At 40.8% G+C, this 26942-nt stretch overlaps 1 protein-coding gene across 5 annotated transcripts in view; it reads right to left on the bottom strand.

Moving 5' to 3' along the window:
* Positions 1–22385: 22385 nt before the first annotated feature.
* LOC141759658 (cadherin-18) overlaps positions 22386–26942 on the bottom strand; it is a 180186-nt gene continuing 175629 nt past the window's right edge. For all 5 annotated transcript variants that reach the window (XM_074621911.1, XM_074621913.1, XM_074621912.1 and 2 more), the window contains one exon: positions 22386–23219. In XM_074621911.1, the coding sequence (XP_074478012.1) occupies positions 22723–23219 (497 nt within the window). In that variant the 3' untranslated portion in view covers positions 22386–22722. The remainder of the gene's footprint in view (positions 23220–26942) is intronic.

The raw sequence follows: 26942 nt of genomic DNA, 5'->3' as shown, positions 1-26942 counted from the left end.
GCTTGCATCGGAGGGGGGTAGAAGAGACGGGTATTTCCAGACGAGAAGTCCGAGAATGAATTAGGGGAGAAAAGCAAAGAGGCAAAAATAAGAGCCTGCGAAACCAGAGGGAATATATAAAGACGGTCAGGGGTAAGAAAAATAATAATGGGGAAAAATGTTGAGTCATTTCAAGTAAGGTCAGCGGCGGTGGTTATTTATAGCCCATCTATTGGTGTCGAGAGCTAGAAAAAAAAAAAGAAAGCAGAGACGGGATAAAGAGAGGAGAGCGAGTTCAGGGAGGCAGGTGAGACAGAATACCTGTTTTGGGAGAGATCACAGCGCCAGACCTTGTCACAGGCGGCCAGTGTGCAGATGTTACAATGTACAAAAGGTCCCAGTCCCCCATGATCTGGAACAGCTTGACTACGGCTGCCAGGAGTGGTCAGGTGGGCGAGAGATAGATATAATAAGATGGGCTATTGTGTTTGGATGGGACTGCGGCGAGCCAGGGCACTAAAGGTCTAATGAGGCATCGTGTTCCTACAATCACACATAAATACACTACAATGTGGCCACCTGATCGCTGCAGCAGCATGGCCTGCAGAAATTGAACAGCCCGTTGGAAATAATGGAGTGTGAAAACCTTTGCCCTTGGACATAAATAATGATAGCATAAAAACGAATCTTAAAAAAAACTGACAGATGTAAAAACTCCTGTGTGTGTGTGTGTGTGTTTCAGTGGGGTTTGTATACATGTCCAAATGTGTGTTATGAGAATTCACATCCTGCAGTGTTGTAGCGTTGGCAAACCAAGCTGTTATTAGAGCATTATGGGCGTTTGGATTCACATAACTCAACCCGTCTGTATTGTCAGTTTGTTACCATAATATAGTCTGTGCTGCCAAGTGTGTTGTTGGACATTGTTTTGCAATCTAACACAAGGATCTGTTTATTTTTTTTTTTTAAAAAAGGACAAGACATTTCAATAATATCCAGCATATTTAAGCAACATTCAATTTGGAGCATATCTGCACATGATTTCATTTCATAGGAAAACACATTCAGTACCGTGATTGACAAGGTCAACCCTATGTATTTTAAACACAGTATCTTTCACACAATGCTCTGCCCAGTTAGCATTTAGTTGGACATTTGTGGGTCAAAAGACAAAATTTGGTATTTGGTAAAGTGAGCATTTAAGCCATCAAGGTTACCTGGTTTCTACAGAATTTCAATGACTTTATTTCAACATGTAGTTCAGACTTAACCTGACCCGCCAGATGGTTTGTTTCACAGAACCGTCTGAGAAGCCGTCATTGAAAACTGTTTGGAAAAGGGCAGGCACTTTCAAAACTACTTGGCAGGTGATTGGATGAACCATCTGTCAATCAAACTCTTGCCAAAGCCAGTCGGGAGAAGAGCGAAAACATCAGCCTTCAGTGCTGTTCTTTGCTCTCCAGTTCTGAAATAACTGAAGCTATTGCAGCAGCTAAGCTAACCTCCTCAGGCAAACAAACCAAATTTAGACTGCTTTACCCTAGATATCTAAATGTCTCACCAAATTAAAGGTGAACTAGGTGAATAAGAGCGAGGACTGCAAGTAATAGCTGCATCTGGGAAGCCGTTTCATACGGTTTTCTGTTTCAGATAAAAAGCAAAATATTGTTTTTTTCTCCTTTTGTTCTCAGCTTATGATCAGTGTATGTATTATTACAAGAAACATTAAAAGGGGTGATGTAAAGTTCATCATTCTCTGTCGCTATCAAAAAGAGTCTGATCAGAAAGAGTCAACCGAGGCCTTAAAAACAAGCACCCTGTGGGATTTTCACCACTAATGATGTTATTGAGCAATAGTTTTGATGCACATGAACAAGTATGTGGGTGATGTAGTGCACATCTGTGTCCTCTGCAGCGGTCACTGGGCTGTGATAGAAATATATGGTGCATGTAGAGTACATTTCTGATGTGTTACGGTCATATAGCTCACATGTGTGGTGGTACAGTTTTTGTAGGAAACTCATACATGTTATAAACCGTTCTGCTCTTGGCTGTATAGGTGATCCGTCATGCGATGATGAGTCTGGCAACAGGGGCTCAAATGTGCTCCTCCCATACGTCTCATCATAACAGCACCATTAAGAAGCTACATGTCACAAAGTGCGACCATCGGCCTTTTTTATATTGAAGTGCCGGGCTAAGAGTCACTGCTGGTATTTTCAATCTTGCTGCAATGAGGGCCCATGGGTATTTGAACACATTAGTGCTTTAGAGGGTAGCTCCAAGCCGTTACCATGCCACTGTGTTTGAACTCAGCAGAAGTAAGGTATTTCTCTCTGTAGTCATTATTGGATCCATTTTTTTTGTAGATATGGTAATATTTCTGGACCGCGCCGAGCTTTGATGGCTTCAAAGAGGTGTGATGGAATGTAAGGGTCAGGCGTAATACACTCGGAGGTAAAAGGGTTTAGTGTCGGAGCGTAGGAAATAAAACACTATTTTGCATTGATGTCTTACATTAATGTACTGTAGTTCTGTCATTCACAGGAACGGCCATTAATGTTAAAGCCTGACATTTACAATTTATCTCTTCCACCGTGACGTACAATCGGTGACTTGTTAGTTTAATGTCTTTACTTCCAGAGGAAAATGTCGCAGGGGTCGCAACTAAGAGCTCAAGCAGCCTCATCTCGAGGTACAGAAGGTTAGCATTGTAAAGTTTTTTTTTGATCATGTGCATAGAAATACATATGACGACACCTTTGATCAGTTCCAAATTAAAGAAAAAGGCAAGAATACAAGGAACGGACAAGATGCAGATGAGGCAGAGCTGTTGAGAGCTAATGATCATTTTAATTGAGTGTAACCTAAATGGAATGAGAACAAAGAGCTACTGTGTATCTAGTCCTTTTCTAGTAATATTACACTCTAGCCAAGTATATCACGTGTCATCAAGCTCATCAAAGTCCAGAGAAACCTTGGCACAGGCACTTGACCCTCCTGGTTTTCCTGAAGAATTCATGGGGCATCACAATATTGTCCACCCTCTATTGGTGTCATCTCAGGGAGGACATTCTCCAGATTTTCATGTATTATAGAACATATTCATTAATATATATGTGTCTTTTTGTGGATGTTAGTGCATGTGAGCGTGCCCCACTGGCTAGTTCATGGCTGCCACTCTGCACTGCTCTCATATGGCAGTTACAGCTGATAACGCCGTCCCAACAGACAGCGTCACTGTTGTCGTTGCTTGCACAGTTAGCGCCATTAGCAACATTAGCCATTAACATCAGCCGTCGCCATGTTGAGAGCCATGTGGAGGCAACAGATATGCTCAGAATTTTGTATTAAGCACCTTTAATTGTTTTTGTCCTTGTCCAAGCCCTTTTTTGTTTTGCTTGCCTGATCTAACTACCTTCCCACTAGCGCTGTATGAAAGAATCTGGCAATATGATATGTATCATGAGACAGGGGTTACAATTAAATATATTGTGACATATTGTGATGCTGTAAGCAAGGTGATATATTGTGATTTTTTAAATCTAATTTAGGAAAACTGTCATAGTATAAAGAAGACATAATGTGCAATCTGTGCAAAGGAATTAGTATTTGCCTAGATCAGTAAAAAAAATACATGAAAGTGCTTGCAGGATTCTTTAGGTGAACAAATTAAATAAATAAAAAAATGCAAGCTGACATCGATACAGTAACATAATATTGGGTTACTTAAGTGTACCCCTATCTCCCACTGCCTTTCGACTGAGTAAAAACTTAACTTCATTAACAATTTGCATTATATATACTAAGGGGAAATTCCATTGTTTTTAGGGAATTCAAACCAGGATTCCTGTTTTCAGAGTACCCACTCAAAAACAGAACAAAAGGTACCTACCAATCTGTAATAAATACAGATATATGAGGAAACACTGCAGCTGAGTGCACTGTTGTATATCCAGCTTTACAGCCCTATATAAAGCTTCTGAAATGTTTCTACTGTGTTGGTAGATAAAATACAGGTTTTGTGTTCTCTTGGTTTGTTTGTTTCTCCGATGCGTTCACCCAACCATACTTAGAGTATAGCCGTCACCACTGAACACCAGCTGTAACATGTGGATGTTATTTATATAGCACAGATGGCAAGGCATAGAACACTACCGGTCTTACTTAATGAATGTTGGCAGTAATAAATGAGTCAATTCTTCGTGTTTTTAGCCAAGAGGAAGTGTGTCAATATTCCAAAGAAACTGACGTGAGAAGAAAAAGATTACTTCTTCAGTGCACGGCGATGCTGTGATCAGTCATGATAAGTTATGTCACGGTGAAAAAAAAAAACTCGGTTGGGGATCATTATAGAGCAAACAACCAGCAGCATGGATTCAGCCTGCTGTGAGGAGTCACATGAATGCCAGAGCTCAGTTTATTGTTTTGTCAGGCGCATGATGGGGGTGTTTTATTTGCCCTTTGTGAGTCGGCAGCCAGCGTGATTATTTTCTTAACAGCCTGTAATAGATTTTAAAGCATTTTAACAGGTATTAAAATTATTTTTATTGAATTTTAGAGGGTTTTAAACATATTTCAAGCTGTTTTACCAGAGTGTCAGGGGATGCAACATGGTCAAAAATATGTGGACACCCAAGCATTACACACGTTTATGAATCTTTGATAGCTCATTTAAAACTCATGGGCATAAATCTTTTGGCATAACAGCCTCCACTCTTCTAGGAAGGCCCTGGCTGCAGGTACCTGCTCCTGTTCGACCACAAGAGCATTAGTGAGGTCGGGCACTGATGTTAGGTGATGAGGTCTGGCTCACAGTTGGTCAGGTCATCCCAAAAGGTGTGTTGATGGGGTTGAGGTCAGGGCTCCGTACAGGCCAGTCAAGTTCTTTCCCATCAAACTGGGAAAGCCAAAAGTATTCTATTGCCAAAATTACTACTGCATCGTGTCAAGATCTCCCTGCCGCCCCAAACCAAATGTACGTATGTGCGAGAGTATGAAGGTAGGGGTGTCCACATACTTTTGGCCATGTAGTGTACTGTATGTGCTAAAGGCCAATTCAGACTTTTCTCATCTGCGTCTGCGTTACATAAATGTTGTCATCTGCCCATGTCGCGAGGGTCCATGAGGACCCTGTGTGGACGTCCACATGCAGCCCAAAATTTGGGACCACTCAGACTGTACGTATAGCAATCGCGCCAACTGTGCATGCTCCATGCAATTTTTGTTCCACAATCCAGTCCAGTTGTTGGTGCATGCACTTCTAGCTGGTTTGCCAAGAAGAAGGAGAAGAAGATAACAAAGTGTTGTAAAGAGATGTGTGCGAGGAGATCTGACCCACATTTCTATAATTCAAGACGGCCAAATAGCGTTCAACTGCTGGCAAACAATGTATGATGCGTTACTTCTACCAACTGGAATTTAGTGTGGATCAGGAAATGCTCTTGTGTGGAACACCAGACCGACGCCGACCGTCAACTGTAGTATGAATGGAACTGCGTGGTTGTCTACACGACTGGTACAAGTACACAGCTGTCTGCGGACTTTGAATGTGGAAAGCGTATGTCCGAGGCTTAAATGTGGCTTGATGAGGCTATGGATATGAGATGACACAGCCTCATATTTTCTATAATATTTTATATTAGAATTGTTTGCAGCAGAGTGTATTGCATTTTTACAGACTTCTCACAGATAAACATTTTTTTTTAAAATATATTTCAAGGCTTTTATCTTCATGTGGCGCACCTCGGCTTCATTCTGCTCTGTTTTGAATACAACAAATTTCTGTTGTACAGATTTATTTCAACCTTACAATCGTGTTTTAACTTCTCTATACCTAGATGTGGGTGGGTTTGAAAGCAACCATTTCCCTGGTACTGATATTGAACATCTTATTTTCTCCAGTGAATGATACTGATGAATGCTGCACAACTAAAACAGGTTCCCTGTAAGTGCTACAGAGATGTAGCCCAATCATATTTCCAGACTTCGAGCTGTTATTTCAGTTTTTGCTCATATTCAAACTCATTCCGCCTCAATTTAGTCTTTATTTGGTCTGTGAATAGAGTTTGAATGCGCTGCCTCGGTGCATGTGTTTGACGGCGCTCGATGAGAGATTAGTTTCTCAGACATGTCGAGTTGTGAAGAACTCTGAGTGGGAGGCCTCCATCCTGCAGTAGAGGTTTCATGCAGCAGAGGAAATGACTAAGCTTCCTAATGAAGTAATCAGACCAGGGACGATGTTTATCACTCCAGCAATCACAGTCTGAAATCCTCTGAAAGAAAGCCAGATGAGTTACATGAAACAGCCAACCATATCAACAGCGTTTAGATTGACTTTCTCTGGTTGCTTTTTATCAATCCAGGATGTCTCAGAGCTTCTTTATCATAATATGCTAATATTGCCTTAAAAACTATGCTACCAACTCAGATATGTAAAGTCAATATTTTACAACTTGTCTTTTTTCTGATGTTCCAAAATAGGCCTTGCATTTTAATCTACAAAGAGGTATAAATTTCCTTTGCGGCTGGAAGATTTCTTTATTTAATAACGCAAAATGGATGGGAAGTAACAATTTACAGCTGCAATTAGAGTTTAATCCACATGCAGATCATATTGTGATTTGTTTTCATCAAATTTTGAACCTGATTTTAAAAAACTTGAAAATAAAACAGGTTTCCTTGAATTGAAACCACTGCACCATTGCACCCAGTCAATTAACAAATCATTGAATGTCCAAGTTTTACGCTTCCTGCCACATTCCTATGACGTGTCAAAACCATTTTCAGTTCATGTAACACAATTTTAGCTCAAAGGGGTCCACTTAATAGCTATTGGAGCTTGCTACCACATTTCATGGTCTTTATATAGCAGACGGAGCTGGCTCACTCTCTAAGTATGTCACATGGGGTGGTTGTAATTGGGGGGGACGATCGTAACCCCTCGTCTCTGTTCAAAGATGGTCTCTTGGCATCGGATGGCATCCTTGATTGGTCTCCGCCTTCCACTGACTACCAGTCAATGACTGTGACCCGTTTTGGTTTAGTGTTCACAGAGAGCCTCTCTGGGGGGTTCATGTCTTTAGGGTTTACAAGTGAAGACTGTAGATACCCACTGGGATGTTCCTGGTGGTCTCCTTTGAGTCACTGAGTCAGTCCTGGTCTCCTGAGGACACTGTGCCCCCTGGACATGTCGCACGTTCCCGTCTCTATACTCCTCCTCTCTGACATGAAGCTCTGTGTTGGAGGCTCCTCACCACTCACTGGTGTTATGTTGTAAGTGGTGGTTAAGAGTTAAGATTGAGATATTGATTTGTGCGGTCAATGGGGTTTTAATAATCCCATCAGCCTTCGCATGAACGCGGGTTAAGGAACGGAAGCTTGATAATGTTGAAGCTCTGGAGCAGTGCTGTCTGGTAAATGTGTCATCCACGTATCAGTACGAGATTTCACAAAGCGGCAGCCTCCGGTGATGAGAAATGAAGACAACACGGAATTGACAAAAACTATAGTTCCTCAAATTGCCACTTGAGGCTGGTTCCAAAAGCGAAAAATTGAGTTTTAAAGGTGCAGTGTGTAGGATCTGTTGGCATCTTCTGGTGAGGTTGCAGATTGCAACCAAGTGAAACTTTTCCCGTGTGTCAAGCGTGTAGGAGAACTATAGTGGCCAATGCAAATGGTCCTATCTAGAGCCAGTGTTTGGTTTGTCCATTCTGGGCTACTGTAGAAACATGGTGGCGGACTCCATGGAGAGGACTCACTCCGTATGTAGACATAAACGGCTCATTCTAAGGTAACAAAAACACAACAATTCTTATTTTCAGGTGATTATACACTAAAAAAAAATACTTATTAATATATTCCATTTCTGCCAATAGATTCCCCCAAAACTACACACCGTTCTATATTATTTCAAATATTGTGTTTATATGGTGCACTTTATTCCAAAAATGTGTACTTAAGCAATAAAATGAGCGCTAATGTCTACAGTACTTTTTAATTGCTACATGCACAATGCACAGAAATAAAAGGGAAGTGGTATGGGTAAGGTTGATTTTGCCAGAAGCATCATAGTGTCAGGGGAACAGGGAGAGGGATGCAATTGCGGACCAGGGGAATATAAAAGTTAATCCCGAAGGTTAACCACAAAAATCGCAAGCGATTTAAGGGGAGAGGGGAAACACCAAATGAAAAGGAAGGCTCCCTACACTCAATATATCTTGAAAAGACTAAAACTAAAACCCTGCTGCCGAGCAGCTGACTAGAACATAAATGAAATAAGAAAGAACCAGCGAAGGCAGGCCTCACAGACCTAACCCATTCTAAAAGAGACTCCAGAGAAGAGAAGAAGCTAAATGGTGAGCAACTCCCACAGATAGGTTCACATGGTACTTTTACAGATTCACACATCCCTATACAGCCAAAAAACAGGACAGCAACTCTCACCACCTCTGACAAAGAGACAATGAGTCAGCACCTGAGCACTGAAACCAGGGGTAGATATAAGCTTCAATCACCTGATCCTCATCAGGGACAATCAGGCTCCACAGCTGCCTCTCCTCAGAGATCATTAACCCAACCAGCCTGCTGAGTGGCAAGTGACCCTCACAACACAGTTCCTTAAAGCCTATATTATTTCAAATATTGTGTTTATATGGTGCATTTTATTACATACATTTGTACTTAAGCAATCAAATAAGCACTAACGTCTACAGTACTTTTTAATTGCTATATGAACAATGCACAGAAATAAAAGGCAGGTTGATTTTGCCAGGAGCATCACGGTGGATTAATCGGACTGGTTACAGTTGAAAGCTATAATAAAAAGAGAGAATTGTGGAGCTTTGACTTTAGATCATTTTGTTCTATATATTGTCCCCTTAGGTTGATAATAAACTTTAATTCTCATATTTTCATTTTGCTGCAAACTTTGCTTTGTTTAATGAGAGTAGAGCCAACCCTCCAAACTGTCCGCATTCACATTTTCAAAAGGCTCAAAAGTTAAATGGTCACATTGAGGCAGTTTTATTACGTAAATGTAAAGTTTTGTTTTTTGTTTTTTTTGGAGAGAATATCAAAGACAATCTGGAGACTCTGGCTGCTCTCATCATCAATTGGCTACTTGTTTCTTTTGCCCCTTTTGTTGTTGTTCTTGTTTTGGTTGCATCACTGAGGGAATACAATTAAGTGTGAATGGTAATAAAAGTGTTCTATAGCCGGGTTTCATTTATTTGTTTATTCCTTCTCAAGCATCATATTAAATAAACTTCCCTTGGAGACTTGCCTCGTCAGCTGGGACACGACTGCGCTACGAGGCAGCCGCCGTGCCGGCTCCACATATTAGCTTTGGAGTAACTGGGACAGGATTCAACGCTGCCGTATGATTTCAATATGTCATCCACACATGTGGGTAGCAAACATTTCCCCAGAGCCTCGGAATTGGAGTGTGGAGAACCAATTGTGTTCCTCACACAACACATGCTAATGAAAAATGATCTTGCCCGGTTCTCCACAGGGAAATCTCCCACTTATTCTTTGTCCACGTCTGTTTGTTTTTGAACATATTTTTTAAGCTGCTTTTTTTTGGGTTGTAAGTTTTTGCAAAAATATTCTAAGAAATGCTTGAAACACTGATGTGAGAGCATTGTTTGTGTGATGTTCCCATGACAGATGCCTCAGGCAAAAGAAGAAAAAGCCTAGTGAACAAAATCCTCAAAACAGTTTCGTAAACAATTTCTCAAAGCACAACAAAAATCACCATCCCATTTCTAACCATTTGATGTACCTTCTTAATCTCCGTATATGTTATGCTTTTCACCTTGTGAGGCAGAGAGAAGGTATTTAGCTCACAGAGCGTGTGAGTTCTGCATGCAAACGCCACAGGAAACATAGACAACGGCGGCAAAAAAGACGTCTCCAGAGGGTTTTTTTCAGGCTGCCTTTTTATCTGCAGATCAATAATAATACGGGATAATAGCGAGACCCCAACATGATTATACATAATCATGAGACTGCAAACAGCGATGAACACGGGTCCTTTGCATTACCTATGGCATGTTGTTGCTGCTCCCAGCAGGTTTTCACAGATCGCTCTGCATGTCGCCGCTACACTTCTCAACTCTACAAACAACGTCACCGCTGTGCAAACATTGCTTGGGGGGGATCTGTCACCCAAAGGAATTCTGCCATGCATTTTCATTCCTAACGCTGCTGTGTATATTGTACTTGTGTGAAAAATGGTGTTGTTGACCAGCCATGTGCATGGAGGTTATAAAGCATTAAATAAAAATGTAAGCTCTGTTTCAATCCCTTACAACTATGAAAATATACTGGTTTTATGGTTAGAATACAATAAATCAATGCACTTTATTGTTTTGTAATGACAGGAAATTACCTTGGAAGACCAATTAAATGACTAATATGTAATATATTTACTGTAAAAAATCATAAAATGACCTTGATATATCATCAGAGATTAAGGAAACATGCTGAATTGAAATGCTGACTTCTCAGACAACAATGCTACAGCCAGTGTTCTCCTTTGAAATTCACATTCCGGTACGGAACATCTGTTTTTGTTGGTTGTTGGTGTGATCCCGTCCACTGCCCATTTCAACACCCCGTTGCCACATATGAAACAAATTGGCACACTAACATATCCTTCTGCAGCCATGGAAGCAAGCAAACAAACTGGATCAACAGAGATAACGTTAAAGTTAAAGTTGAAAAGCATCGGCACATCTCTCTGTGGTCCGTGTGTTATCAAGGCAGCGAGTATTTGAGACAAACAGCGGGTGAAGTGATTCCGTCTACTGCTGCTGGCCAGAGGCTAACGCGGTCGTGTCTAGAAGGTAACCCTCAAATTGAAAATGTGTGCTAACTGCTCTCAGTCACTATCGCAGCTCCAGTGCTTTTAATTTGGACTGCTTTTACCCATTTTAAACGCTAGCTGTCTGTTCTACATATTGTTCCTTTAAAGTTCACAAGGATAAATTAAATCCGTTGCCAAAGATATTATAACATCCCTGAAATTGTACTGGTCTTTTCATCACCATCACCATCCACTTTTAATTTCTGGGAGTAGCTCCTCTGGTGTCTCTGTGTAGCATTTAATGGTGAGACAATAGGCCTTTTTTTTTTTTTTTTTTTTTGTAGCAGAAAGATCTCAGGCGTAATTAATATCATTAATGATGGTTGCATCCTATTTTTGGTATGGTTTCAGCGCCCCGCTGCTGCGCCTCCCTGCTGCTCACCGACACGGCTTACTGGGACACTCGGAATAGAGTGGAGAAATTATTTATTTCATTAGTTCCACCTGTGATTTTTCCTGCTCTGAAAAAGTCAAAAGTGAAAGTAGCATAAGAATGCACTAAGGCCACCAGGAACTGTCAAACCAAATGTAGTTTACTGCTGTCGTTGTTGTTCAGGCTCACAAACAAAGTAGGCCAGTGTAGGAGAAACATACAATATTATGTTGTGATTATTTTCAATGAATAATGAACTGATCTGAGTAACCGAGTTGGCTTTGTCGGCTCCTTTCTGCTCACATTTCCTTCATTTATTCATTAATTTGAAATATATGGCATATATAATAGTCTCTGCAAGGGATTTGCCATCATCATAGAACATGAGTGGGAGCTGGTTGCTCCACCCAGCTCAAAGCAACTGGTGCGTTTCCACTGTTAATGACAGTCTGCGGGGCTCAGGGGCCTGCTGGTTAATGTTGGAGCTATATCTCATCAGTGAATCATTTCCACCTGGGACACCAGGTGAAGGCAATTAACTGTTAACTAGCTGGTAGGACGGAAAAGCAGCACGAGGACCCGCACTGGAAGCCACTTCGCTCACTGCTTGCGTGGGAACACTCATACTTCAACACTTCTTTTCTTTAAAAAGGCAAAGGGAATCTTAAATTAAAACAAGGAATTAGGCCTATAATAAAGTGGATTCTTTTTATCAACCTGCGTTGATTCAACCAGAACACTTAATGCTGCCAAAAGAGAAAATATTCAATTCACATCCAACTTCACAGTGCACTGAATTACTTGACCGTTCAGTATCTGTTATCATCTATTATTGTCATCACAAGTGAAGTGCTGCAGTGCTCTCCTTTCACAAGCATCAGCTTGAGAAAACTTGACGGTTTTGTCTCTTGTGAAGGCAAATCAAAGTGGTATATATATCCTGTCCCTCATTCAGCTGAATGTCAGAAACACTCATCGGTGTCTCCCCAAAGACCTCATTATCCTCTTAATTTCCAATTATTTCAAAGACAAATGAGTACACCTGGCATCCAAGCAAACCTGTCAATGATGAACACTGGAGACTGTGCCATCCTCGCTTCTCTCACTGGAGATAAATGGGCTGACGATCAAACCCTTTTTATTTCTTTCTTTTTTTTTCATATTCCAACTAGGCTACAATTCAAGTAGGACTTTCGTCTCATAGCAGCAATTTTCCTTTTTATTCACATTCACGAGAACGTTTCCATGCTGTCTGCCATCTCCTGCTGTTATGTTGTGGCGCAGCTAATTTGTGGTTGACATTGAAAGGGGATCTCCCCAGTGTTCCCTAACATGTGTACAGACGTCATTGTGGCTCAGCTGTTTGAACTGTGTTCAGCTTTGACCCGGAACCTCCTCTATCAGTTAACACCCTCCAGTAAACGCAGCTATGCCAATACAGTTCTATAAGTACTTATGTGCAAATGGGTCTTGGATAAAGAGTAAATAACAGCTGGAGAATTTATGTTTGGCCGTTGCATTTGGCCTAAACATCTCTTTTAAAATAAGTCAATGAGGTTAAATATGCACATAAATATTCTGCAGTTTAAGTGTGAGAGATTGATTGTTTCTAATTTCTCTACCAAGACAAGTTCTCTCAGAATGCTTATGTTACAAAACTTCAGCATCAAATGAGTGGGAGAGAGGATAACACTAAACATTTTGGCCTAACGATAACAAATTAGCCATTTTTTCTTGAATAAATCTTGTAAATTCTAACTTGCACAGTTCAATTTACAGATCATAATTTGTAAGATATGTACGTATTAGTGAGAGTAAAAGGGATATTTAAGATGTCACAAGTATCATGTTTCTGGGCATTTCTATCAATAGAGGCTAGCCAAGAAGTTGTGCTTGTGACTTGACTTTTATTTGCAGCCTGGTCTTGCCAAATGGCGAATGAATCACACGGCAATTTGTAAGTCATTTTGCGTGCAATTAACAACACCTTTTGTTATTTTTGTTATTTTGTTTTTTTTGCTATCATTTTACGCCATGTAGTCTGTACTAACTCCAATGCAAACGCATTGACGATGAGTCCAACAAACATAGGACTTTCAACCAGAAGACTGGTGTTCGTATCCCAGTGTTGAGTTATTTTGAAGTTAGGTTAGTGATGTGTATTCCGTACTTATGTTTACATACTTATTTTACTTAGTTTGCATACTTAAAGCCCAACCATGATGTTTTTCCTAAACCTAATTGGTTGCCTCAACATAACTGCGGCCGTTTTGTTTCGTAAACATAACCACGACCGTCTAATGACGCGGAATGTCCTTAAAAATGTGCTAATTTTATGCCTTTCCATGAAATCAGGTTGTTAATTTGACTTGTATGTAAAATGTATTCTGAATTGGATTATTTTTTTGTTAAACTGAGGCGATTTGATAAAATTGGAAAACATTCTTACAGTTCTTGTCTTCAGAAAATAGTGATGGAATTTGAGTTAATTCTTCTAATTGCAAGATAGTGAATACCAGGAGAGACGGCCTGAACCTAAATCTCATACCATGCCTCGAGTACACACTAATCTAGTGTGCTTTTCCTTAGATGAGGCTCCGATTTGCTCGGTCGGGATGCTATTCATATTTGATTAAGTTTTGATATGTTACCGCCTGTGGGCCACAGGAGTATGAAGGCCAGTAGGTAATGGGGGGTACATTTTTTTCATCATGCCTGCACCCACATTAGTAATTCACTCCTTCAAATGAATAATTTCTGGCCGAACCCCAGGCTTCAAAACGTCTTTCAGAAACCTGGAAGTGATGTCACTGATTACCTACTGCGTGAATCACTTTTTGCATGATTCACATCATACATTATTTATTTAGTAGGTCGCATAAAACTTTTAGCTAGTGTTGCTTTTAAGGAATTTAAGGAGTGGGGGAGAGACGGCATGTGTAGCCTACTTGCGGGTAGCAAGTGTGAATCTCCCATCACAGATGTTTAATTGAATTAAGCCCGCGAACACTGATCAGACCTTCGACACACTCATACTGTGCTGACGGTGCACCGGCTTATATTAAGCCCACAAGAGGCCAAATTATTATTATCAGGTTAAAAACACACCTCATTTGAAATCAGTGCAGTAAAGCATGAGTCCACCCACTGAGCACTGGGAATAATGTTCTAAAACATTAGTGATGCCATGTGTGCGCTACATGTGGCTTGCTTCACACTTAATCATTCAAGCCGCTGTGACTTCCGACTGTCAGAACAGCGGGGAGCAACGGAGCACCTAGATGAATTTTAAATGTTCGTAATGCATTCGCAGTAATCATTTGTTTTGTTTATGGGGTTGTTGACAGTAGGGAAGATATCACCACACTCTTATTAGTGGAGAGCTGTGAAAATTGCTTGCAGCTGCAGACGCCACTCGCGTATTAGCAATTTTCATATCTAACATGCTCTTTCAGAAGATGATAAACTCATGGAGTAACTTCAACTACAGGTTCCCGCTATAGAGCAGGTGATCAAATTCACATATTAAAGCTTCAGTAGGCAACAAGGTTTTGGCATCATTGGGCAAAAGATCCATAATAACCTTTCAGCATATTGTAATTCAAGTGTTCTGAGAGATAACTAGACTCTGCACCTCCTCATGGCTCTGTTTTCAGGCTTTAGAAATGTATGGGCTATAGGCTTTGACCAATCACAGGTCATTTCAGAGAGAGAGCGTTCCTATTGGCTGTGCTCCGGCTGGTGGGCGGTGCTTGGTATTTCCTCAACAGATCTCAACATTGCTGCTGGGTCAGAAACTCTTATTTTACAGCTAAACAACACACTACAAGATGTTTCTGAAAACGTTTGAGGTGAGAAATAAGGCATTACAGTAACAGAATATTGATTCATATTTGATCAGCGCTGCCTAGTTTGACCTGTCTCATGCACAGGGACCAAAAGCCTGACTCCACAACAGCGATCGCATCCAAAAACAAGACAAATGAACAAACACATCATAAAGACATTTAAAAAAAAAATAAAAACTATTGGCAGACTGCATCCTCAACTAGAGAGTTTCCAAAGTACATCTTCAATGACAAAAACACCGCAAAACTTTACTGCTGAGAACCGATAGAAAGTCCTGTTTTCGTAGATGAATCAAAGTTTGAACTTTCCGATTTCAATTGGGACGCTTATGTGAGGAGAAACCCACATCAGGGACTAATTAGTGCATTAAACCCACGATGTATATAAGGAGATTAAACCATAATGTTGGTGGAAAGATTCAGGTATATGTGATTGTTTTGCGGATTTGAACAGAATCAGTCCTCGCTCCAGAGAGAATTGTCCCTTCATTCTGCAGCGGCCCATCATCCCCGGCGGCGCAAAGCTGTGTGAAAGAACATTCATTCTCCAGGAGGACAGTGACTGTAAACTTGCACTGAAGCCATGCCACATGTATTGAGAGGCTAAAGAAGAGTAAGGACTTCTGACCTGCATATCTTTCTTGTTGGATGGGAACCTTGGGGACCAGGTCAAGCCAACATATAATAACTGTGCACAGGTGGAGGATAAAAAACACTCCACAGCCACACGGATCAGTCCCCAGCTACCGTGCTTTGAGCTTAGCGCTCCATCAAAACAGACTGGCAGTGTTCTGTGGGTGTGAAGCCACTGAGGATCCTCGCCGGGGCCTTAACAAATCTCCCAGGGCACCTGTAGGGTGAGGGATGGTAACTAGAGTGGGTGAAACATGAATCTTTGAACATGTTATACCCTCACAGTGCAAAGTCCTCAACCTCAGATTAAAAGACTTTCTGCATATCAGAGGAGGCACATGGCGGTCTGCAGCCATCGCTGAGCAAACAGGCTTCAGATACCAGACAGTCTTCAAGCTGTAATGAAGGAAAACTGTGAATGTATCACATGCCAAGGCTGACTCTCACTAAATACTAAATTAACTGATTTTAACTATGGAAAAAGGAGTTCTTGTAAGTCTAAAGGCGTATTCAGACTGAACATGAAGTGAATTTTGGAGGCAGTGCAAATGCTTAGTCAATGGAAAGATGAAGTGAATTCCCTCCGGAGGCTCAGGTTGGAGTTATTCACCACTAATGGCGCTATAAAGCAACATTTTTATGAGTGGGTCCCCATCTTTTGTAGCTTGCAATTGAGCTGACAATTTCATGCTCTTCCACTACTTGACGGTTGGTGGCGGTAAAGCAAAAACTAACATAGTAACGAGCTAGTAAAGGTAAGGAAGAATACTGCTAGCTAGCAAACCTGACTGTAGATGAAGCAGGTTTTAAATAAATACATAAATAAATAAAAAAAAAAAAAACTACGATCTTGTTCAACATGGTTCAGGCCTCCAGGAAGCCAGCCCAATCGCCCAGAAAAAAAAAAGTTGACACTGTATGTTTGTTGAACCATGCATATGTTGAATGACTACGTTTTTGCATTCGGTGAGAGCAAGTAGCGAAATATATCGAGTGACCGTTATTGAAAGTTATATGGTAAAACGAATGAGAAAAATCCACAGAGGTCTGCTGGGAGAGGTTGTGGATGGGTCCAACAAACACAGGACTTTCACCCAAGAGACTGCTGTTGGTGTCACCTGTAAAACCAAAAGTAAACGTTAACTTTACGTTTGTTACGTAACATTAGGCTGCATCATGGCATAGCTGGTTATCTTTAATACTGTATATATTGGGGGATTATGGTGGGAAGTTAGCCAGGCCAAATGTGAATAACTACAAAATTGGTGAGAAAGGATTTCCACTATTCATTTAACTTCTAGAGTTTTCTAAAATAAATTAATACAATTCTGAAGGCAAATGCAATTATCCAAGTCGAGCTAACATACGGGCTGAATTATATTTTGAGACAGAGAATTTGTAGTTCATTCCATGTGCATTAAGCAGCACATGAATCCGTCTCATATTCATGAAGAGGTTTCAATTTCATGATGTAGCTTTATATTAGTCACACGCTGGTGAAGAAAGTCTGCAGCAGCCTGTCCCCACTCCTCCCCTGCATAACTTTTCAAGGCTATGTAGGTCAGCTGTCTCACTGAATGGTGCTGTTTTGAACCATGATTTTTTAAAATTCTTCATTGTTTATTCTCTCATGTCATTGGAAATTATGTATTACCGCTGAGGTGACGTGCTGGGGAGACGAATGCTAATCAACACATTTATAGCCTTATTTCCCCTTTCCCTTGGAAGCAGTGGAGGCATAAAAGCTCCAGCAATCAGCATTATGTAATTGTGCTTTCTAAAGAGACTCATTTTCAAAGCCTGAATTCACAGGCAGTACAGTTTTCCCATTATGGCCTCTCAACCGACATAAACATCAGTGGAAGAAGATGTGACACTGATGAAGTCCTTTTTGCATCTTAAAGTTGAAACTTCTACAAAGAACTTTTTAACAGCAAACAAACCTCTGCTTCTTCCCCAAACTTTGGGGTAAAACAACTTTAATGATCGCGAGCTTGAATTTGAAAGGATTTTTAGTCTCTTTGATCTTTTATTTCCAATTCACCTTCACATACTCCAGAGTCATGAACATTTATAATATGCAAAGCTCTCCTCCATTAAATCACACTCTATGTGAAAGCTTCAAACCTTCTTAGAAGCCTCTGACCTCAAACGGTATGAAAAGTAGCACCGGCTGGCTCTGCCGGCCCCGAGGTCTTAGCTTACACAACCCACTGAAAAACAAAAAAAATGGAGAAAATTACCCTACACACATACAACCCTTACCTCTCAGGCATTCAGATACATAAATGCACATCCATCCTTGACCTGATATGCAAAGTGCAATTAAAGCTGTTTTGGTATGCAAGCATGCTCTGTCAACAAAGTCCACTGTATGATGCATGGCTGCTCATCTAAAAGATATGAGGGTGTAAAGGGTGAAGGAGGCAGTAAAACATCATAGGAGCCATCACCACTTGCAATAGGGCTGCTATTTTCTTAGATAATCCATTCTGCTTCTTTTGACAAAAGATAAAACCTCGGGAGCTATTTCCCCAACACATATCCTCACACGCCTGTGAGATATTACCCTAGCTTTATCTGGGGAACATATGGGGAGAGCTTTGATAGATTGTGGCTCTAAAAGGAAGAAATCTTTATTCAGGGAGTGACGGTTTAATCCATGTAAACCCCCTCTCGGTGTCTAACACTTATCTCGCCATTCATTTTCTGCGCAAAAGCGCAATTTGGCACTCTGGAAACTTTACACCACTTTTTAATTAATTAATATTTCTACTTGTTCTATAAGTCTCACATACGCTTAATTACGTAACGAGTAACTTAATTGCCTTGAGATTAGTTTTTCCAGTCATGGATGAAGCCCCTCCAACCTCCATGTTAAAAAAGCTTTATTCTCCACAAGGTTTATCTTCTACGAAAATTGCATGCTATATGGTTGTGATAAGAAAACGCTGTGTACAATAGAGTGGCGCCCCAACCACCGAGGAAATTATGTTGATTCCATGTCATTAACGGATACTACACTGTAGTGGGCAGACCGTGGCTTCCATTAGGGGTCAAATTCAGTGCCTTCAAATCGAATGGGATCCTTTAATTACACGTAGTAAAATTGGCTAATTGCACAACTAAACCATTTAGAGGTCGTTAATGATTTCCTGCTCCAGGGCTGTTTATTGACTTGAACATCATCAACTGTACAAAAAAATCGTGTAGGAGTTTTGAAATTATGAGCTACAAAATTTAAATTCCTGTTGGATACTTGTGGGTGGATTGGTAAAAAATAAAGCTTTATTTTCTGTATAACTATTAAAAAAATACAGAAACTGAATATTGTAAATAAGAAAATCAGCGCTGATAATACAGATTATTTCAATTATTGATCTGTTTCTTTTTTCTTTCAATAAAATCTTGGGAAATAGTGAGAAATTTCCATAACAAGTGCTCAAAATTTAAGGTTATGCCTTTTTTAAAATTCCTTGGTTTGTTCACCCAACAGTCCAAAACCAAACATATTCATTGATACCATATAAAACAGACAAACATCCTCACACTTGAGAATATTTGGCATGTTCGCCTGAACTCAAATGATTAATTGACGATCAAAATTGTCAATCAACAAACTCCAACTCTATGGTTTGTAAAGCAGGGTCTGTTAATATATCTGTTATTTAAAAAAAAAAAAAAAAAAGCCCTTAACAAATACAAGCCAGTGCTTTGATTCAGGTCACAATAATTGAATAATTGTCTGTATTTTCTAGCTTACAGACACTGTTACCTTTTAGAGCACTCTCCTGCTGTATGGAGGCAGCTCTCCGTCTTCCACAGTGAAACTATCTTTGTCCAAAACTGCCTTAAAAATGTGCAGTTTTCACTTGTTTACTAACCCAGCCCTCCAGGGCAGCTACTCGGATATCTGTTGCCTGAGGGGAAAAAAAGACACTTTAGGAGCCTGGAAGTCATCAGAAAGTTGGTATTCCCCTTGGAAAGCACACTAAGAGAGAATGATTTTGTGAAGAATGGGAGAATAAATACTGGATGAAAAGGAGGGGGGATGAGTTTGACTGACTGCCTGCTGCATTCATCTAATAATTAATTCATTTAGATTCAAATCAAAGACAATTCATGCACTTTAAAACTTCAAATGCCTCAAAAGAAACATAAACACAAAGAAATATACTGACTGAGTTTGAGAACTTCCATGCTTGCCTTTGGCAAACTTATATGACCTTTGCCGTAGGCCAGCCCTCGGGCTCCTCACACATGTTGGAAGAATTTCTGCTCCTTGTTTCTATCCAATTGTGAAAAAAGACAAAAAACACAGTCATTCAGTGAGCAGAGGAAAATAATGAGCAAGCAAACGAGGAAGAAGAATGAGATGGAGGATTGTTATGTAGAGAAGACCGTTGTTATGTCAGGAGGTACGAGTGGAGGGTCTAAAATATTCATCATCTTCTCCTTCGTCTTTCTTAAGACCATCGCCAGCGTTTTTCTGACGCAAACAACACGGAACAAGGGCATGACAGGACAGAAGATTCAAGGCTGGGTTGAACATAACTAATCAGCATGTACAAAAACCACCATGTATAAGTGATACCGTGTCTGTGAGTTAGTGCCTGAGCACTTCTTGTTTCCCGTCATCGTTACACAGAGCCGGAGAGTTCTGTTGCAAAATGAGACACTCACCATTTGTGGCAGCTGCTGAACTTTCCAGACATGACCCCGTTTTACAAAAAGCTTAATAGCCCAAAATGAAAGCACATCGTACTGGATGGAAGGGAACTGGCTACTTTAACTACCCGCTGAGAAAATTACAGCACTTTGAAGTTTTAGTTTTCTTAGACATTACGTAATAAATGTGAGATGGTTCTTTGTTTCCTAATGGATGGGAGGGACGGTGATGTTCCTTCCATTTAATGCCATATAAAGTATCGTTAAGATGTCACTGTATGGTACTTTGAATAGGATATCTCAGACAAGATATCTTACAGAGAAGGCAAGACTTCACTATCACACAGACAAGAAATCATATAAAATAAAATGTAATGAATGTTCTTACTTGGCGGGTACCAAAAGAATTAAGACTCTTTTGAAACAAATCACTCAATGAATGTTAAACGGCTATATCAATGTTTTTATATTAACAATGGATCATATGAATACTTGTCTGTGAAAAGGGTCACTTGCAGTGAAGAAACCCAACTCTGCAGTTCCCCTCAGCTCTACAGAGCTTTACAGCATCTTTCAGCTCATTGTTTTGGTATTATGGTCCACAACTTTGCTGTTTTCAGTTTTTTGTGAAAAAGCTCTAAAAGCCCAATGCACCACATGTCATTTAGACAAAGTTAGCAACTACCTGGTGAACATAGTGGAGCATTTAACAGCTAAAGAACCAGACATTTCCTTCAGGAGCTGGTGGGGACCAAAACAGAGCAAAAAATGTAGGTTAGTACGTAAACAACGTAACATAAGTATGGAAAACTCGTCACAAACGTCACCAACGTAACTTCAACGTAACTCAACAACAGTTTGGGACACAGACACTGGTTTCCTGGTTGCAAGTCCTGTGTTTGTTGGACCCGCCCACTATAAGCAGTCTTTCGCACTTTTTATTCCACGCCACTAGCTCTGAGCGTAGCACATTCACCCGGATGTATTTAAATTGCCGTCAGTACAGACTACATTCTGTGAAATGACACACCAAAAGCAACAACGGTGTTGTTTTTTAACGCAAAATGACATTTGACACAGAATGACACAGAAATTGCCGTGTCATTCATACTCCATTTGGTCGGTAACTGGCAATTTGTATGCAAGAAAATCATTTCACATAATTCTTTTTTACTGTACTAACAAGAAATGATACAAGATGTGCACTAAAGAATGTCAAACTATTGCTAGTTTGAACGTGAATAGTGAACATCAGCACTTAAAAACCAAACAAGTTCATTATGCAAACTGAGTATGTACTCTCTTTCACACTTCTCCAGCGTCAACACTTCACACTGAAAAGCTTGTTTGAATTAGTATGTAGTGCTAAACTTGGGACACAGCATCGAAGTTCCTCTGCACCATCTGCAGAGTGTCTCCCTACGCGGTCCCATTGCAAAAAGCGTCACGCACCAACAAATTAATGAACCAGTGCAGAGAGACCGGCTCCTATAGAGGGGCTCACGGACACCTAATGAATTGGAAAGCTGACCATGAGGAGATCCTGGGGGAACTTTGGGATACCATGTGGTGCAAGCAAAATGTTCTCTTGATGGGATCACAGGTTAAAGCATTGGCTAAAAGATTTTGGCTTTGGGAAAAAAAAATCAATTATTCATTGTTCTCTTTGCCTTAACTGATGACTTTAATCCTGTAAAGATCCTAGTTGTGATAATAGTATCCCCTTAAAGTTGTATTTTATAAAAGTCATTCTATGTTACCTTGCCTCCCTTAAGTTCACATGAAAGATGCTTGGGAAAATGTACATATGTTAACAAATATGGCTGATTTCAATGAGCAACATGGAAGAATTGGCACGAAACATATTGCAAGACTGGAGGTGTCATTATTGTGTGCATATGGCTGGCTCAGCATCATCCTCTGCTTGGTGAATCATAAACACCTTATGCCTCCCACCATGATAATCTTTACTGCATGCTCTACTGTACATCCACTCTTGGAGGAAGAAGACAAATGTACAATTCTTTTTCTCACATATCCACTCATATGGATTTCAGGACTTTATTGAGCAATAAAAAATATACACCAAGGAAAAATATCATTTTCCTTTTTCCTCATATTGTTGTTCTTCCATCTCAAAATCTGATTTAATACTTCCAGATGAGCGACCCACGATCCAAAGCGACAAAACGAAAAGAAAAAAAGAAATAAAAATAGAGCAGTCTTTAGTTCAACAGTAGAAGTTGTAAACCACCGGGACAGTTTGAAAGCATCTCTGTCTATATTGTTCACTGAAAATTTGAAAAACGGGTTTCAAACAGATTTGGTTTGAACGGGAGTGAAATCACAGACTAGGTCGTCACATCTGAATCTGCCTCTCCGTAGAGTTCTGCCAGTTTCTGGAACTCAGGCCCCCAGTCGTCCAGGTAGTTATAATCCTGCTCTGATTGCGTGACGGGAGTTTCTAAAGGGCTGACGGATCCCGTGGGCGAGCCCTGACCCTCGTAGGCGTAGGTCTGGAGGGAGTCGTAGGGCGGCCCGCTGGTGTCCATGTCGGCCTCCACCAGTCTCTGCTTGATGAACTCGTGCACATCCACCTCGTCCGGCTCCTCCGACGCGCTCCGGCGGCTGCGGGGCTGTTTTCTCTTCTCAGGGCGAATGTCCCGTCGGAACTTGAGCTCTTCGGCGGCGGCTGGGTTACGGAGGGCGATGATGTCGAAGGCCTCGGTGTCCTCCTCGCCTCCGCCCTCGTCGTCGTAGGTGACCACGTTCTCCCGGATGTCCTCTTCGGAGATAATAAGGGGCTCTTTCTTGCTCCGCCTCAGTGTGATGAAGAGAACCACGATGGCTGCAAGACAGAAGAAGAATTTTACATTTATAAAAAAAAAAAAGAGGTGTCGAAATGATACCCAGAAAAAACAAACATATGTTACAATATATAACTTCATATAATAAACTGACATATTTAAAGACACAATGTCTAGGATTTGGCGACATCTAGTGGTGTGGTTGCAGATTGCAACCAACTGAGTACCCCTCCGCTCACTCCTCCCTTTTTAAGACTGCAGTGACATGAGTTGCCGCGTGCAAAACCAACCAAACATGGCAGACTCCTATGTAGATATGAAGGGCTCATTCAGATGATTATACACTAATGAAAACATAGATATGAATATCACATCCCATCTCTGCTGATAGATCCCCTGAAATGCTACAAACTGTTCCTTTAATAGTTGTAGACAAAAGTCAGACAGAAAGAAAATTGCTTTTCTAAACAATTCAATTGACAAACCGCTTAACAGAAGAACATCCCATAACACAGAACAGCTGCATGTGGTTACAGTACTCAGCCATGTTTTCGCAAACAGCCAACCAAATGAACACAATGTGCATATTTATCCCAATTTTCCATCAGGACAATAAAACTAGCCAAGCGTTGAAGAGTTGTAAATCAATAACACGCATTAGCCGACATTGGCTGTGATGCTACTTTGAATGCAAGCTGTTGGGAGATGATGACAATACAAACATTATCATCATTTGCGGAGCAAATTTGATCTCAGATGATCCAGCCAAAACATGCAAAACAGCCTGTAAATACAAAGCGAACATGTGTCAACACATGGAGGTCATGTAATCATCTTTTAGTTTGAGGTGAAGCCATTGAGAAAGAATGAGACACTTGTGCCACATTAAAGTTCCAACGTGTCTCTGCAGATAAGTAGCTTGCAGTGTGAAATATCCTCTCCAACTGTTAATGAAGTCATGAAGCCGAGTAATATTTGATGACATGCTACAGCTTGGAACTTGTTCCTACAACTAATGAGAGTTATACTTCTTTGGGTTAATGATGACCTCTCTGCAAGATGTTAACACTAACATCTATTTAATAAAACGGCGTGAGCAAGGGAAGTGCATTTGTGCAGCAGTGCAATATCTAAAAGGAGTTCATTATGCTGCATTAACGGAGACGAGCGAGCTAGATTGGTGCTCCTGCAGAGGCTTCTTTGCTTCACAACGGAACCGCATTGATTATTAGTAGAATAAACCTTTTTTTCAAAGTGATACAAATGTTTTCATCATCTTGGCGCGCCACATCAAACTGTTAAATGCTATATTTAACTAACCAGCAACACGCTACTGTGTTAGATCAGCCTCTTGGGATGAGGCTCCTTATAACACATACGAGGTGAGAGCTCCAGGAAGGAGGTGGTGGTGGTGGATTAAGAGCAGGTAGAGGTTTCAGCTTTCATAATGTCAAGGATGCAATGATGCATTTGGCTAATCTACTGTATTTACTCAAGCATTACATTTTTTTGTATACATATTGTGGCGACTACGGCAGGCTGTAGACAGACTATAAAGCAATTTTCAAAGAGAAGATTTAAGCCTCAGAGCCGACTAAAGGTGCGCTGACACCAAGCTTCATCTGTTTAGTCAAACGCCGGAGCTTTGACTCCTTCAGTTCACTCGGGCAGGTGAGAATAATCCCATTCAAACTGCGGTAGCACTGAATAAGTGGACCAAAGCAGACTGAAAATGCCAGACCTCTTCCAGTTTTTGTCACAACTGGGAACCTGAGCCAACTACAGTAGAAGAAATCCCTCTTTTATTGGGGTAATCATGGACATATGAACTCGTCAGGGAGCCCTCATGAACAAAAATGAGATGAAGTCCCCTACTACTGTGTGGTCACATCCATTTGAATTAGGCCACTGCGCTGACACAGTGTGGGGATGCCAACGCAGAGGGGCTCCGGGATAAAACGCAGGATCGGCTCAACTATTTTACAATGTAACCTTGCAAAAATGATGGATAAAATGATTGCCACTGTGATACATTTGGTTAAATGTGTTATAGTGTTTAAAAACTGCTGTGCAGCGTTTCAGCATCTGATTGGCCTTCAAACTCATGGATGTGTTACTTAAAGAGTAACTTAACACCCGGTTTAAAAGCAGTGTTTTGCTGCCTTCTCTGGTTGCGATTTCCAAGTCTATTTAACCATTGAACACACTCCTCAGTCACGTTGGGTGTGTTCAGAGGTGAAACACACATGAAAATTGATTTGTGCTTTGTTGCACTTGTAGCCACACCCAGCAGTGATGTCGCAGCGTCCTGGTGTACACCTGTACATCACCGCAGCAAGGTGAGAAGTGAAACCACTGGAAGTCAGCAAAGACGATATTTTCAGGGGGTGGTATTCTTTAAGATACTTAAGATATTTACAAAGGGCTTCTGTAAAAGGCAAGTGGACAGGTAATAACATCCTTACATTTCTGTTGATTTTGTGCATATTCTCCCCCAAGAAATAATCAATTAATGAAGTTCCCTTAAAGCAAATAACAAGTTATTAAGGTGGGTCTGAGACCTCAGGGCATTCTCTTGCGTTGTCCAGCTGATAATCCAGCCCCGGGTATATGAGCAGACGGATATTGTGCTTGGAGCCTAAAATAATGAAATGAATTAACGCAGTCTGGATTCATACTCCTACAGCTATTTCCCCTTTATGTTTTAACTCCAGGGCGGATCACTAAAACTCACTCTGAACTACCTGTGAGGCCACGAGGCATTTTCCCTCAAGCCCTGATTGAGTTGCAGTTGGATAATGTGAAAAACTAAAATGTCGAATGCAACAAAGTAAACTTTTCCATTATGGACTAAAAATGTGTTTGACAGTAAGACACCTCATGACTAAAATAATTATGCACAGATTCATCCATCTACATAAATTTCATTGTTCAGTGCCGTTCCTTGCCCGTGTTTTTTAATGAAATGTCCCCAACCGGTATGCGATTAATCTCTGCGAAAAAAACACACACAAAAAAAAATCACTTTACTCCACCTGGTGCACCGGCACTGCCCAAGTGGGGTTAGAGAGGGTGGAAATGCAATTTGTGTGGGACAGTGCTTATCGCTCGACTTGTTTAAAGCAACCAATTACACAATGCAAGGATGTGAGAGTGTGCGAGGTGAGCCGGGTCATTCACTGTGAGCAGAACTAGGAAATAAAGAATTTTACTTTTGTTATTTACTGCCACATGTATATGTTTTTGGCCGCTCTCACTATCTACAGTTTATGACCTCGCTGTTGCTTAGAGGTAAACAACCTGAATATAATGACTCAGTTAACGCACCTTTATTATTTACCAGCAGTTCATACATTAGACTGCACTTTCCGCAGTTCGTGATCTACTTGTATTTGTATATTCCTATCCACTGAACACACCATATTGTATTACCTCCCTACATTAATGCTCCCTCAATGGTCCATTCAGGTCATTTCATTTGCCTAGCCAAGGCCGGTTGAGGTCTAACTGTTGCTCAGTACACCACTTATAGCACCGGGGAGCATTACCCCGGTCTACAGATATCTATTTGCTGCAGCAGAAGCCATTGCAGAAGTCTCATTTATGCAGCATTTATCCTGGTTATGGAAGATTACACTGGACGACTAGGGGACTGTATCGTAGAAATGATGTCTCTAATCCAAACCAAAGGCCATTCCATGAAACCTCTCAAGGCACAAACCTCCGCTCGAAGAGAGCAGAACTTATAAGACATAAGTAAAAAC

This window comes from Sebastes fasciatus, chromosome 21 (genome assembly GCF_043250625.1).
Source record: "Sebastes fasciatus isolate fSebFas1 chromosome 21, fSebFas1.pri, whole genome shotgun sequence".
NCBI classification, from domain to species: Eukaryota; Metazoa; Chordata; class Actinopteri; order Perciformes; family Sebastidae; genus Sebastes; species Sebastes fasciatus.
Note: the sequence above shows the minus strand (reverse complement) of the source record. Positions and strands in the feature narration are given on the sequence as shown.